The following is a 14,202-nucleotide window of genomic DNA, read 5'->3' as shown; positions in this document are numbered from 1 at the left end:
GTTTTTCTTCTATATGATAGCCACCTCCTCCATCTTATGGTAATTTCACGAGTGTCCTGTCCCCTGATGATACTGACCCCATAATCTTCAATATTGAAATTTGGTGCGAACTTAACTCAAATCAGTTATCACCTCAAGTCGGGAAGCTATGAATCAACAATGGTGCATCAATTTGATGGAACAATCACTGCCTAAACGATAGAGTGAAAAGATGTTATGAAATTCGTTGACAAAGAGAATTATGGAATAGAGAATCTTGAGATGAAGAATGTCGCTGGTACTTACCTTTTTTTTTTCCCCCAAGAGGACGACTAAGTCTAGCTTATGGGCTATTGGCAACTTTGTATGCACTGTAGTAATGGCAGGCAGAAAGTGGGCTCATCCTTCAGTGCCATGGCCACATTATTTTGATTATAAAAAAGTGTTTGATCAACAATACGTACATGATACATACATGGTGAATACTGATTGGTTGGGCTGGTTGCTGATTCCACTACTACTATTTTGATACGAACTCTTCTCCCGTCTCTCTCGTTTTTGCTTTTTAAACCGTCAACACCAGGCCCGGATTTCCTCAACCACAAAACTAAGCTGTGCGGTGCCGGTGACCCGTGACCCTACATGGATAACGCTTTGATTTCCTTTTTCCGGCACTTTTGGGCGGGCCCACTATCTTGTGCCAGGCACATTTCGAGGACCCACCATACCAACCAATCCTGAATCAATCGCCATCCAGATCCAGCAGCTACCGGCACATTTCGACCCGAAACCCATATTTTATTTTTTAAGCGGGCCTCTGAAACTTAACATCTGCTTCTTCTTTTTCGTTTCAGGCATCATGATTCAAGATCATCGTCAAATGTTTCGGCTATTAGTCAATTTGCAAAGTTTCCCTTATCGTTAGAGCAGCCTCTTCTGATAGAATATAACCATTCTAGTACTGGTAACTGGTAAGTATTCTCTCTCTTCATGTCTTCCAAACGCCGCCATTGAATTGGTAACGACGTCAGCTGAATGACTGTAAAATTTTTTTTTATTCTGCTCTTAAATTTCTCTTTTTTCTCTTTATGAGATTTAGAGTTAGAAGACATTTTGTTAGACTTATGAACAAGGGAGCCCCGAGGCAACGAAAGCAGGGTAGACAACAAAAAGGCGAGCAAGTAAAAGCCAGCAAAGTGGTAAACCCAACCAGTCAAGTATTGACTCCTGGCAGGGCCAACCACCGGCCACCGGTTGATTCAACGCCGGGTCAAGCTGGCATCCAAATACAACGAATCCTGTAATGCAAGTCAAAGTCGAAATCAGATGGGTCAATTGACCGAATCCTGAGCATTTGCGTAGTGGAATTTGAGCTAAACAGGACCCATTTTGATTTTTGAAGCAAGCATGATGTAATCTTTAGGGTGTGGTTAATTTCAATTAAGACGTCTAAACAATACAAGGTTATTGATTAGCTAAGCATTAAGTGTTTTGACTCACCCACATTGTGTGATTTGAGTTCTTCGATTTAATACAGTGTCTTGTTAGTTTGAGTTTGTTCAATTGTCAGATTTTTTTTTCCACAACACTTAAACTACATTTTAACGAGTGCTTCAAAGGCTGGATGGTAGACAATCACCAACAAAAAAACAAAAAGAAAGACTGTATCGATTAATGATATATTGATCAATGTTTTGTCAGCAGGTACTTATCTGTGTCGATAGTGATTCAGTCCTTTTGAATTTCTTATTTGGTCCGGTTGGATCACCCTTTTTCAATCCTGTATACTGGGAACAAGTCAAAAAATAAAAGAAAGAAAAGAAAAGTATAGCCCCTTGTTTTACTCTTTTCATTGCTTCTTCACCACATCTGGCTATATTGCTACTATTTCATCAAAGAAATGATTGCAGAGAGAAAAAGGAACGGGAGACTGATACAATTCTATGCACATGATGGTGTTTCCCAGCAAGCTGCAAAATAAAAATGTTTGAAGACTTAGCAGAGTAAGCAGTTAACGGTGACGGCAACTCGGTCACTATGGTCCCAATAATGCTAAAAATTTCAGTATAGAAAAACATTTTAGAATCTAGCTCATATTTGGTCCTCCCCTCCATGTACGACTTGTATTTGTTTGGTGCTTGCTTGCTTCCTTGGCCAATAAACAGACTTGATTGAGAATTTTTAGAAATGTGAAGGTCTAATTAGCAATTTAACGAGCTAGTGATCAACGGCCCGGAAAACGTTAAAGGAGGGAGGCGTGCGCCGTAGGGTCAACGATTCCATCATATCTGCTTACTACAGTCAACTCAACTCAACAACCGGACGCTGTTGTGTCCCCTAACCACCGAATATGATGGGAAGTGCATGGATCTTAGCCTTCCATTCCTCCCATTCACTCTACACCGTCTGATCAAATCCGCACGCTTGTTTACTTTTTGGATTTACACAATAATTACTGTTAGATATGGGCGTGGTTAAAAAAAAAAAAAAGTAGAGCCATTGAGTAAAAAGACAAATAAAAGATAAAAACAAAAAAGGAATAAAGAAAAAGCAGAGCTGACAATTGGTTTTTTAACTCTTTACGGTTGCTTCTGAGGCATCTTTTAAGTTTGGTCTGCTCTGGTTGTTCTACAATTGATCTTTTGTGTCAGTGTTTCCAGTGACTGTAAAATTTTCTAGGATTTCGCACGTTTTCACCCTGCCGCCTTCAGTAAAATCGCATGTTGTTTTATTAATTTGCTGATAAATACGTTACGGGTTTACCTCGGGCTTTTCCCATCTTATTTCTCCATCTCCTATTCCGTGCAACTGATTCCTCCTTTTAACCTGCGCCGCCTGGTGGACGGTGCACGTTAGCTGCTGTTGATTAAAGTAGATTAGGGAGATAAGATAAATTATTAGTATTCGATTTGATAATTTTATTTTTTTTCTGGCTAAAGGTTGTCTCCTGTCGGTGGGTTTGCCGGATGGGGTCCTCGTGTCCGTGGCCATTCGCGGTCACGAAATTTGGTGGCTTTGTCTCAAAAGATATGTACTTAGCCGTATTTATCAGCATTTTACTAGTAATTAATAATTGACACTAATAACATGTCTGGAAGACTAGACCACGTCAGCGAACTCGTAAGATTATTAACAATTCTATAAATGTTGCCTTAACCTCAATTGTAGCTTGGGTTGAAAGACAAATAAAGCAACTCAATACTTGATTTGAGCTCGACATTATTATTAGACTTTGTTGACGTTGTTAATTTTTTAATAAAATATCATAATTTCATTAAAATGTGTATTAATGATAAAAGTTACAACATCAACCATACATTGATATCAAATGTGAAATTTTTTTTCATAATTGATAAAATTTCAAACTCGGCTCGATGAGCATCACATTGGAAATATACATATACACATTTCAAATTACTCGGACATTGTTTAGGTTTGTTTCAATAAATAAACAAACTAAACTTGAATAGGCAATTTCAAGTTTGTTACCCCCTCATAGCGCTCTTTTTACCTATGTTTATTTTGCAGCGATAAGGAGATAAATTGAATTTGAACATGAACTTTTAGCGTAGCTCGTGCCAATTACGAGTTTATTTGAAATATGATTTAAAATAATTATTTTAACACTTTTTATAATGTGTTGTATGTGAGATAAAAAAGTTAATAAAAAAATAAAAAAGATGAGTTGAAAATTTTATTTGCGATGAAAAAAATAAATTTTGTACAAATAGTAATTATCCAAACACACCCTATGTTTACAAAATATCATTTGTATACTTTGCACTAACATAAATCCTTCTTACACAACAAATTACTTCTTGAATTGTATTTCAACTTTTCAAAAATTTTAAAATATTACATAATAAAAATGATATATCTTTCTAGTTATCCACAAAATAGCACTCTTTCCACTAACTATATCCTGCAAATTATCAAGGGGACTTGGTTAATTTTATGTTTACTTTTCTGGGAGAGAGTATAATAGTAACATGAATAATTTTTCCTATGTTAGGACTGTTTGATTTTTGGCTAAATCTATTATCGTGGGACAGTGGGAGGTATAAAATTGAAATCAGACAAATGGAAAAGGCTACAGAAAGGCCAAAGAGGCTTCTTTTCTTTTCTGCCATCAAAAGAACCATCTCTTTTTGCTGCTGAAGTGCAGAACCAAGAGCAACCACTCCCTTACTTTGTAGCATATTTTTGCTTCAAGCATTCAAGCTGCCTTCTTTCTCTCCATTTCATTTCTCCTTGCTTCATTCCATTCCTCTTCAACCTTCATTTTTTGCTCAAGATTTTAATGTCTCCACCACAGGAGCAATATTACATAGGCTTATCAGAGGCTTCTTCAGTTGAAAGAAACTCTGACAAGATCTCGTCTTCGTCATCTTCTTCCTCTAATATTTGCCCGGAGGATGAAGGAAATAATGCCTTGAATCTGAAGGAGACTGAGCTGAGACTTGGCTTGCCTGGTTCACAGTCTCCTGAAAGGAAAGCTGGACATGGGGTCTCCCTATTTGGAAAGGATTTAGAGGAAAAAACTAGTGGGTTTAAGAGCTGTGTCTCAGGGGCTAAGAGGGGTTTTTCTGATGCCATTGATGGATCTGGAAAATGGGATTTGAGGATGAAGGTTAGTTCTGATGTGTCTTTTGGAAAGACTGAGGTTTTGTTCTCTCCTGGGGGAGGGAAGGATGGTGCTTCTAAGAACATTAATACTCTGCAATCATGTTTGCCTGGGCTCCCTGGGAAAGAGGCAGGTGCTCCCCCTGCTGCTAAGCCTGTTGAGGAGAAGAATACCTCTTCTGCTAAAGACCATGGCAGCTCTCCTGCTTCAAAGTAAGTTTCCCTCTCCTCCCCTTTTCCTTCTTTGTTGTTTCCCCTTTCTAACGTTTACCGCCTACTTATGTCCGTGTGTCTAGCTGTTTCTTTTCTTTTTCATTTTTCTTTTCCTGCTCAAAAAAGTGATGATTAGAGAGATTTTGTATGCTGTAACTTACATGTGGGCTTACGAATGCATTTTGTTGGTTTATGCATAGTTTCGTTTGTCGAGTTTCTTGGGCTAAATAAGAATTAATAATAGTCTTTGCACGACCCAAGCCGATTTGCAAGTAGGCTATTATCTAGCTTTGTTGAACTTCAGTTTTCCGATGGATTATTCAGAAAACATAAAAAGGTGAAGCTCTCAATTCATATCCTTTTGAAGATCGCCAATCTTGGCAAATCAGAGGTGAACTCTGCCCTTCTTCAGGGATACCCTAAAAATTGAAGTACTCCAGTAATAATCAGTGAGTCTTCTAGTTTGTTTGATTGCAGCATTAGTATTACTTTTACTTGGTTCTACTAAAAAAAGAAGGCAGCGTGTGTCATAATGGATACATTTTACTTGCGCCTGTGATTGCCCTTTTCCCTGTTTCATGTTCAGAATCCTTTGGGAGCTCTTAATGCATCTTATTTATGTGCTCCTGTCCTTTGAGTTATTGTCACATGTGATATATTGCAACGCTTTTAAGTCACTCAGCACATATGATCTTCTGATAGGGCACAAGTGGTAGGATGGCCACCAATTCGATCTTTCCGAAAGAACACCCTTGCTACAAACTTATCAAAAAATAGTGATGCTGAAGCAAAATCAGGACCAAGCTGCCTTTATGTTAAGGTCAGCATGGATGGTGCTCCATACCTTAGGAAAGTTGATCTCAAAACATACTGCAACTATGCAGAACTCTCATCTGCTCTTGAGAAGATGTTCAGCTGCTTTACAATTGGTCAGTCTCTAACTCTGTCGGACACACAATCACACGGATGAACAGTTACACAGACGCGGAAACATATTCATCTGCACAATTTATCATTTCTGAAAGATCGAAATTTTGATTGCCCATGAAGGATTGAAAATTTGAGCAGCAATAGTTCTAGTCTAATAATTAGCACCTAAAATTTACATTTTTCTCAGATTAGGGATGCTATTTGCCTCCCTTTTTCTTTTTCTTTCTTTGAGATTCTTAGTATAAAACTGGACATCAAGTAAGCTAGATTTAGTTTGAGAATTTTTTCATAGCAATCTGCCTGCCTAGTTATTTCATGTGTTGGTGCCAGAACATCATCTTCCCGTTGTGTGTGGTTAATTTGTAGTTAAAATGTTATTAGTCATGTTCTAAAATCATGTATGACAGTGATGATTGACTTGTTTTCCTCGCTGTAATTCAGGACAGTGCACTTCTAATGGACTTTCAGAGCAAGAGGGGCTCAATGAGAGGGGCTTAAAGGATCTCCTCCATGACTCTGAACATGTGCTAACCTATGAAGACAAGGATGGTGATTGGATGCTAGTTGGTGATGTTCCATGGGAGTAAGTCTCAGTCTCAATTAAATTAGCTTCATAAGTCTGTAGAAATTAGTATATGTAACTTGTTAAATATGGTTTTAGTTGAAGAATAGTGCCTTAGCCATCATGGGAGGAGTTGTGATGGATAATGAAATATTGTCTGAATTTCCTTCTCATCCTCTTCTTTTCCCTCTCTTTAGCCTCATGTGAGTTCTTGGTTTTTCTTTAAGCCTTCTCTGGTGATTAAGTTAGGAGGATTGGGAGTCATATCATTGATATGAATATTATAAGTTTTTTCATGAACTTGCTACTTCTGAAGAAAATTGACAGTTTATTTCCTTCTTGTTGGTTTCTGTAGGATGTTCATATGTTCATGCAAGAGATTAAGGATCATGAGAGGGTCAGAGGCAATTGGGCTGGGTACGTCCAACTCATGAAGGCTTCCATTTGATTGATATATTCCATTTTTGTCTTAGTTTCTCATTTGCTCTAGAATTCTAAGGCAACAATGGTTTCATATGAGACTATACTTCTTGTAAAGGCCATTAGAAATGATGAACTTTGCTCAACTTGGCGATCTATTACAATAGGTTGAATAGCTAGCTCTGAAATATGTTGACCGACAAGCGGCTTACATCTATTCTGTGTTTCGTGCAGCTCCGAGGGCTATGCAGAAGTTCAAGAACCAAAGTTAAAAAGTTACAAAAAGTTCCACAAATGGGGGATTTTGCTGAAGCTTTCTTGATATTTTGGCTGGGTTAAAGTGTTAGGTTTTATTAGATGGAAATATATTGTAACGAACAGCAGCACAACTGGAGAAAGCCCAGATATCTTGTTTCCTCCTTTTATTTAACTTCTTGAACAGAAATCAGAATGTAAATGAAGTGCTTGCTAACAGCAAATCAGTTTTACTGTTACCTTCCTCCCTTTGTCGCATGATGATGTTTATTCACTTGTTGGAGATTATTTATTCTTGTTGCTCGGCCAGCTTGAGACAAATGCTCTGTTTGGATTCTCCATTTTTTGAAAAATAAGTTTTTTTTTTATATACAATGTTACAGTAATACATAAACAAAAACAAATTCAAAAACATCACATTCATTCTTTATATCAAAAACAACTCTATATATATATATATATATATATAAATCTACACCATCTTCTTCTTCTATCCATCACCACCAACATCTTCTCCTTCCTCCTCTTTCTTCTCCCTCTTACTCCCTCTTTCTTCTTCCTCTTGTTCCTCCTCCCATACTCCCTTCTCCTTCCCCGTCACAACCCTCCTCTTAAGGTCCCCCCTTCTCGGATCTGGCCTCAATCTTTGGTTGCAACCAAAGGCTGTGATTTGGAAGGGGAGGGGAGGAGTGCGGAAGGGGAGGAGGTGAGAGAGGGAGGAGAAGAGATAGGAGGAGGAAGAGGGAGGGGAAGGAGAGAGGAGGAGGGAGAGAAGGCGTGGTGGCGGTGGGTAGTAGTGTTAATTTTTAAAAAATATCCTAAAAATTTTAAGTTTTAAGAACATTCCAAAATATGTCTTAAAAACATTACAAAAAATATTTATGGGAAAATTTTTTTATATAAATTGTTGTAATAAAATATTTCAAAACACAACTATTCCAAACGAAGTGTATTAGGTTGTGTACTGTGAATTGATTTTGGTTCAAAAATTTTCTGAACGAGTTGCAACAATTCATTTCAAAAAATTTCTCACTTTTATTATTATATATATTTTTGCATATACACGAAACAGCGGTGGGATGGAATTTAAGGATAGCTTGATCAGGTAGTAATAAAAAGAAGAAGAGGGAAAGTCTTAAAATCGCATGGTAATATGCACTTAACAAATAAGCGGTAGAAGGGAGCTCCGCTTCCAATTAGTACTACCACGACATAGGATATAAGTCTGTGATTAATTAATCTTCTTAAACTTTAGGTTCCAACAGTGATTAATTAGTCTGCTCTCCTCAACACTTCACTAATAAAGAGAGTGGAGGAACGAAAATGACGAGTACACCACACAAGATGCTGGAGAGGGCACTCTCGGTATCGACACGAAGGGCGGCGCAAGTGAATGATGAAGTGGAAGGCGACGAAGAATCCGGCGCCGATGAATCCAAAACCCGGAAGCACGCTTCCACTGCTGCAATGCGGCTTACCAATTACTTGACCCGGACTGGACATTTATGGCCCATTCTCATTCTAGGTCTTGTGGTTATCGTGATTTGCTCCATCTTCGTCCACACCCGTGATTTGGTCTGCCTCAAGGCCGCTTCGTCCGATCATATATCTCGGTTACGCTTCTTCGGCTTCGATGACCTCGAGTCGGATTTCGGGTCCCTTGGTGTTCCCTGGTGTAAGTTCTTTTTCTCCCTCTCTTTTCAGGGATTTTTTTATGGTTTTAAGGAAACTTTGTTAATACAGATCTGACTTGATTAGTTTTGTTGTTAATCGTTTGTGATATATGTGGATTTGTATTTTGAGAAAAATTTCATCTCTCTTGAGGGTTTCTTATTAGGATTTGCCTGACTAAAGGTGAGTTATTAATTTGCCAATCAATTGTGCGGGAACCTTTGGAGCTGCGGTTTCGGTATTTTTTTTGAAGGGGCAGCGGTCCCGCCCCCCGGGGGGGGGGGGAAAGAGGGGTTAATCAGGCTTATAGAGAAGAAAAATCGAGCTGTGCCTGAGTTATATCATTCTTCTTGCTTGGGAATATGGGGTTTGAAGATAAAATGTTTGGTCATTGTCCAAAAGGATTAAGTAGAAGAATAATTCAGGGTCTAACTTAGTACTTTGTTACTGTTCATTTACCTGTGTGCGGCAACCATTACTTGATCCTACAAGCAATAGTTGACACGACTTGTTAATTGCTGCCTTAGGTGTACTAAAGCCGCTCAACTACTATTATCCGGACCTTTTATGTTGGCCTTTTTACTTTTTTTTTTTCTCACCGTTCTTCTCCTTCAGGGACTTTGTTCCTAAATGTGTTGCGAACAAATCAGTAACCAATTAGCACAATTGAGATTAAACTCGTCGTTTTTATCACTTTGAGGATTAAGTTGAGAACAGAAAGAAATGCTTATATAGTTTTCATCCGTTTAATTGCTATCCTTGTCAAAAGGCAGATCGAAACAAGGAAAAACTGTTGAATGGACAATGAAGGATTTACTCAAAGGTTTGGAGGAGTTTGTGCCTATCTATGAAACTCGACCAATAAAGAACAACATGTATGGCATGGGCTTTGACCACAGTTTTGGGCTTTGGTTCATTGCCCAGTGGCTGAAACCAGAATTGATGATTGAGAGTGGTGCCTTCAAGGGACATTCAACATGGGTTTTACGGCAAGCAATGCCTGATACACCAATTGTATCGCTTTCCCCTCGCCATCCTGAGAAGTACCTGAAAAAAGGGCCTGCTTATGTTGATGGGAATTGCACATACTTTGCTGGAAAAGACTTTGTGGATTTTGGCAGTGTTGACTGGGGCCGAGTGATGAAGAAACACAAAATAAAAGATCTCACACGGGTTCTTGTCTTCTTTGATGACCATCAGAATGAACTGAAAAGGTGATCATGGTTTCTGCAATTTCGGATTGCACTTTCTAGTTAGAACTTGGATTATTTACGATCAGCAATCCACTATCCAGTTATATCCTGCAGGCCGAGTTTATCAAAGCCCTGATCTTTATTTTTCTGTTTACTTTTTCATATGACTTGTAGGTTAAAGCAAGCACTCAAAGCTGGCTTCAGGCATCTGGTTTTTGAGGATAACTATGACACTGGAACAGGGGATCATTATTCCTTCAGACAGATATGTGATCAAAGTTATATTAGAGGTTGGTTCTCACCTAGTCTTCTTTGTCTTGGACAGATGAATTGTTGTGGTACATATGAATTGTTATGAGATGAATTGTTCTCACCTAGTCTTCTTGTCTTGGACAGATGAATTGTTATGGGACACATGTTATAGAACTTCATTCTTAAGATGAAACTTCGCCAACTCAAATGTAAAATCAATTTTGTTAAATAACTTTATTTAATGCTTAACTATGTAATTTTGCCTGTGCTTTATTGATCTATTAAGCAAGCAGAAGATTCTTACTGGCCATGTCACATTTGAGATTGATTTCATTTCCTAGCATCTTATGAAGAATAAAAAGGGTTATCCTGTAACTAATAAAAACATACACATGAAAGGCTACGCAATATGGAAAGCTTCTTCTTCTTCTTCTTTTTTTTGTTTTGTTTTGTAGGATTTATCTTTTCTGCAGTGTTGTCAGTTAACAAAATATAGAGCCTAATTGAGTACTCTTCCTCAAGGATATGTGGCAATCATTGCTGTCCCATTTTGTAATCTTTTCTACCCAAATCTAGCTCTACATGTTTGCCCCTTCATGGCCTCGATCTTCTGACCTATTAAGTTATATCTTGTTCGGGTCTTGTGAATCATCCTCATACATGCATGTGTGTTAAGTCATTTGTTATTACGCTGCTGGTGCTTCCAAATCATCCATATGTTCATCAGTCAATAAAATACTGTTCAACTCTGCAGCTTACTGTGTTTCTGGTAATAGGACTGTGTTAAGATTTTAAGGATTCTTTTCTAAATGAGGAATAAATTGAAAAAAGAGTACACATTTTGCGAGAGTGCAGAAGGATCAGAAAAAAGACAGCCCTCCATGTTAGAGCATTTCCCTTCACATGAGAATTGCTTTGTTGATATGTTCATCACATAATGCAAGTGTTGAAGGGTGGTTAATCATTTTCATGCTGTAGATAAGCATTGATTTGCTTGTATTGTACATTAGATTTTTTTTAATGTAAGCATTTCGAACTGGGGATGTTTAGAATATTGACGTTGCATTGCTAAGTAGGTATTTTTTTCTTAATCAGTGGACATAGTTGTGCTTTTCTTCCAGGTGGTGGCCATAGCTGCTTTAGAGATGGTGACGAAGCTAGGATAAGGTTTAGAAGGAAGAAATTCTGGGAAAAGGCTGTGGATATAGATGAACTATGTGGGCCAGGTGAGGCATGGTGGGGTGTAAGAGGGCAGATGCGCGATGATTTTAATCACAGTAACAAGGCAATAACATACTCGCAACATTTTCAGAACAGCAGGTTTGTAGAGTCGGTGCTGGATATTTATTGGGAGCTGCCCCCTGTTGCTGGTCCTTCACTTACCCATCAAACAAGATATGATCCAGCTCGGGTTCCCAGTCCTATTGTTGAGGATGGGAAATACGGCTTATTCCGGAGGCTTGGATTAGGTCGACTAGAAACATCTGTATTTAATGGATATACTCAGATGGTATACCTCCAGATTTCTGAACAAGACTCTTAGGGCTAGTTTGGGCCATTTGTTGTATTTTTTTTTTCCTTTTTTCAGAATAGAGCCTAGATTCTAGTTGACGTAACAAGTTGACTTCCTTGCGCATTTCCTGATAGACCTTGGATGCCTCGTCTTAATTTCTTAGTTATCACTGCACCAGAATCTGTGCTAGCAGGTAATTGCGGAGTGTAGACGGGCAAAAATGCAAAAGGAGAAGAAAGCAGTTGTGCATCGCGGTCAACTTTCGAGACATATTATTAAAAATTCAGGCCAATGTTTGTGGTTGATCTGAGGCGGAGTCAAATCTTTAAATTCTTCTAAGCAGGGCTAATGGTGTAATCTAAGTTTAACTTATGGTGCCTCTGAAGTTGGTATAACATGGCCATCGTGCGTTTGTTACGATTGGAAGTTCTTTCTTCTTTTTCTATTATCGCGCCATTTTTGTTTTAAACCTTTGAATGCCAATTAGAGCTGTTAAGCCAAACTAGTAGCTCGAAAGTTCGTTAGAGTTCGACTCGATAAGGCTCGAGCTCGACTCGTTAATTTCAGTTGAACTCGAACTAGAAATATACTCATTTAATTATCGAGCCGAGTAAGCTCGAATTCTCTTTTTAACCAAGTAGTTCGATTGAGCTCGACAAAGAAGGGCATTTTTGTCATTTTAGCAGTCAAAGAGCAGAAATTTGGACTAGGGTTCGATATTTCCATTGCTTTCATTTCATTCTTCTTCTCCGCCGCACCCTACTGGACCACAGTCCTCTCTCTCCGTCTCTGCCTCTCAGCCGCACGGCCCACACCCCACAGTCAGAGGCTTCGCCGCCGCCGCTACCCACAACCTCCCTCTCCGTCTCTACCTCTCAGCCGCACGGCCCACACCCCACAGTCATAAGCTTTGCCGTCGCCGCTACCCACAACCTCCCTCTCCGTCTCTGCCTCTCAGCCGCACGGCCCGCACCCCACAGCCAGAGGCTTCGCCGCCGCTACCCACAGCCAGAGGCTTCGCCGCTACCCACAGCCGCAACAACAAAACACAGCCAGAGGCTTCGCCGCCGCTACCCACAGTCAGAGGCTTCGCAACCCACGCCGCTACCCACGTTAGTTTTTTTTTAAAATTATGTAATTTTACTTCTGGGTTTACTGAAGCGGTGAAGCCGCAAGAAGAAGCAATTCTTTAGTTTCCTAATCCCTGATGAACCACTTTTTTTGGAAACATTCACCACGTTAACTGGTATTTGTTAACTGCCACACTAGAATTTACCAAAAGATGCTGCCATTGCTTTTAGTAAGAAACAGCAAAAGTTGATTCAGACACCCAGAAACTTGGTGGATGAAGTTTGGATTAGCCGCTCACCACTTGAACTGAATCCTGTTGCTGTGCATCCTCCACAATTTTCTGGTCGTTCAGTTGCAGACAAGTTAAAAGATTTGAGAGAGAACCTTGTGCAGGAAAAAGTTCGTGGTATACTGATAACAACTCTTGATGAGGTAAATCTCTGGTGCTAATTTCCTGTATTTGGCAAAAGACGTTATAAATATTTTCATATTTAAGTTTCACTGTTTCAGCAAGGTCAATTCATCAAATAATTAATGATCTGGAGCCCAATTTTGTTGCATTATTGTCTGGAAGAGTTGGCTGCCCAATGTTGATATTAGCTACCTTTCATTATTGTTAAACATGATTTTTATGTTCATATGAGTTTAAGCCTGTTCTTGTTTACTGAGTATTGGGGCTGCTTATGCTGATTATATATGGGTTCAAGATTGAGTTTTTTTTTTAAAGTTTTCTGTGTTGAATAGAATCAGATATTAATGTGTATACCCCTATTTTATTTTACTGAGTTCATTGGAAATATTAATGTGTAATTAATCGATTTCTACTATTACTGTAATAAATGTAGGTGACGAAGGAGAAGGTGATGGAAGCAATCGAAAGACACATTCTTGGGGAGGCAGTCTTGATGGCCAATTTCTGAACGAACGATTCAGAAATTTGTACAATCAGGAAATGTAAAACTAGAAAGAAGATGTGACCTTTCAATAAAGTTTTTTTTTACTTTGCATATAGCTTAAATTTAAGGTAAATATGGTTGTTTTCTTGCCTAGTCTTTAATTATTAGTTTGTGTTGTATGGATGTTATGGTCTTATATGTTGTCTCGGATGAAATGTGGTTAGAGTTTGTCTATTCTTGAATAAGAATGGCATTGGTTGCCAATCCTAGTAATTTTTGTTGATTTTGGATAGCCTAACTTTGGACAAATTTTTGGATCTATTAATTGGAACTATGTTGGAGCAGGACTTCGAAATAACTGATTGCTGGACAAATATTTCGAAATCGAGCCTCGAGCCTCGAGCCTCGAACTTGAGCCTCAAAATCGAGCCTCGAGCTAGGACAGATATTTCGAGCTCGAGCTCGAGCTCTTCCGAGCTTGGTTCGTTTGTGATAAATGAGTCGAGCTCGAACTTGAATTCGAGTAACATTTCTATTTTTCGAGTCGGAGTTCGAGTGCATATCATGGCTCGTCCGGGCGGTCGAGCGAGCTCGAGCCTGACTCGAATTTGTTACGAGTCGAGC

The 14,202-nt window shown here is 38.9% G+C and overlaps 3 protein-coding genes across 3 annotated transcripts; all 3 read left to right on the top strand.

Annotated features, from left to right (window-relative positions):
• Nucleotides 1–4,053: 4,053 nt before the first annotated feature.
• Nucleotides 4,054–7,221, top strand: LOC140005893 (auxin-responsive protein IAA27-like). The gene is made up of 5 exons (XM_072047088.1): nt 4,054–4,815; nt 5,518–5,744; nt 6,187–6,328; nt 6,663–6,724; nt 6,962–7,221. Exons 1-5 carry the CDS (start codon nt 4,280–4,282, stop codon nt 6,997–6,999), a joined length of 1,005 nt encoding a protein of 334 aa, XP_071903189.1. The 5' UTR covers nt 4,054–4,279; the 3' UTR covers nt 7,000–7,221.
• A 940-nt stretch (nt 7,222–8,161) lies between these two features.
• On the top strand, nt 8,162–11,744 carry LOC140005892 (uncharacterized). The gene is made up of 4 exons (XM_072047087.1): nt 8,162–8,657; nt 9,423–9,867; nt 10,021–10,136; nt 11,220–11,744. Exons 1-4 carry the CDS (start codon nt 8,306–8,308, stop codon nt 11,639–11,641), a joined length of 1,335 nt encoding a protein of 444 aa, XP_071903188.1. The 5' UTR covers nt 8,162–8,305; the 3' UTR covers nt 11,642–11,744.
• A 263-nt stretch (nt 11,745–12,007) lies between these two features.
• Nucleotides 12,008–13,861, top strand: LOC113742430 (uncharacterized). Its single transcript, XM_027270264.1, has 4 exons — nt 12,008–12,016; nt 12,322–12,723; nt 12,881–13,114; nt 13,528–13,861. The coding sequence occupies exons 1-4, from the start codon at nt 12,008–12,010 to the stop codon at nt 13,600–13,602; spliced, it is 720 nt and encodes a 239-aa protein (XP_027126065.1). The 3' UTR covers nt 13,603–13,861.
• The last annotated feature ends 341 nt before the right edge of the window (nt 13,862–14,202 follow it).

Source organism: Coffea arabica, chromosome 4e (assembly GCF_036785885.1).
Source record: "Coffea arabica cultivar ET-39 chromosome 4e, Coffea Arabica ET-39 HiFi, whole genome shotgun sequence".
NCBI classification, from domain to species: Eukaryota; Viridiplantae; Streptophyta; class Magnoliopsida; order Gentianales; family Rubiaceae; genus Coffea; species Coffea arabica.
This window is presented reverse-complemented; position numbering and strand designations above follow the sequence as displayed.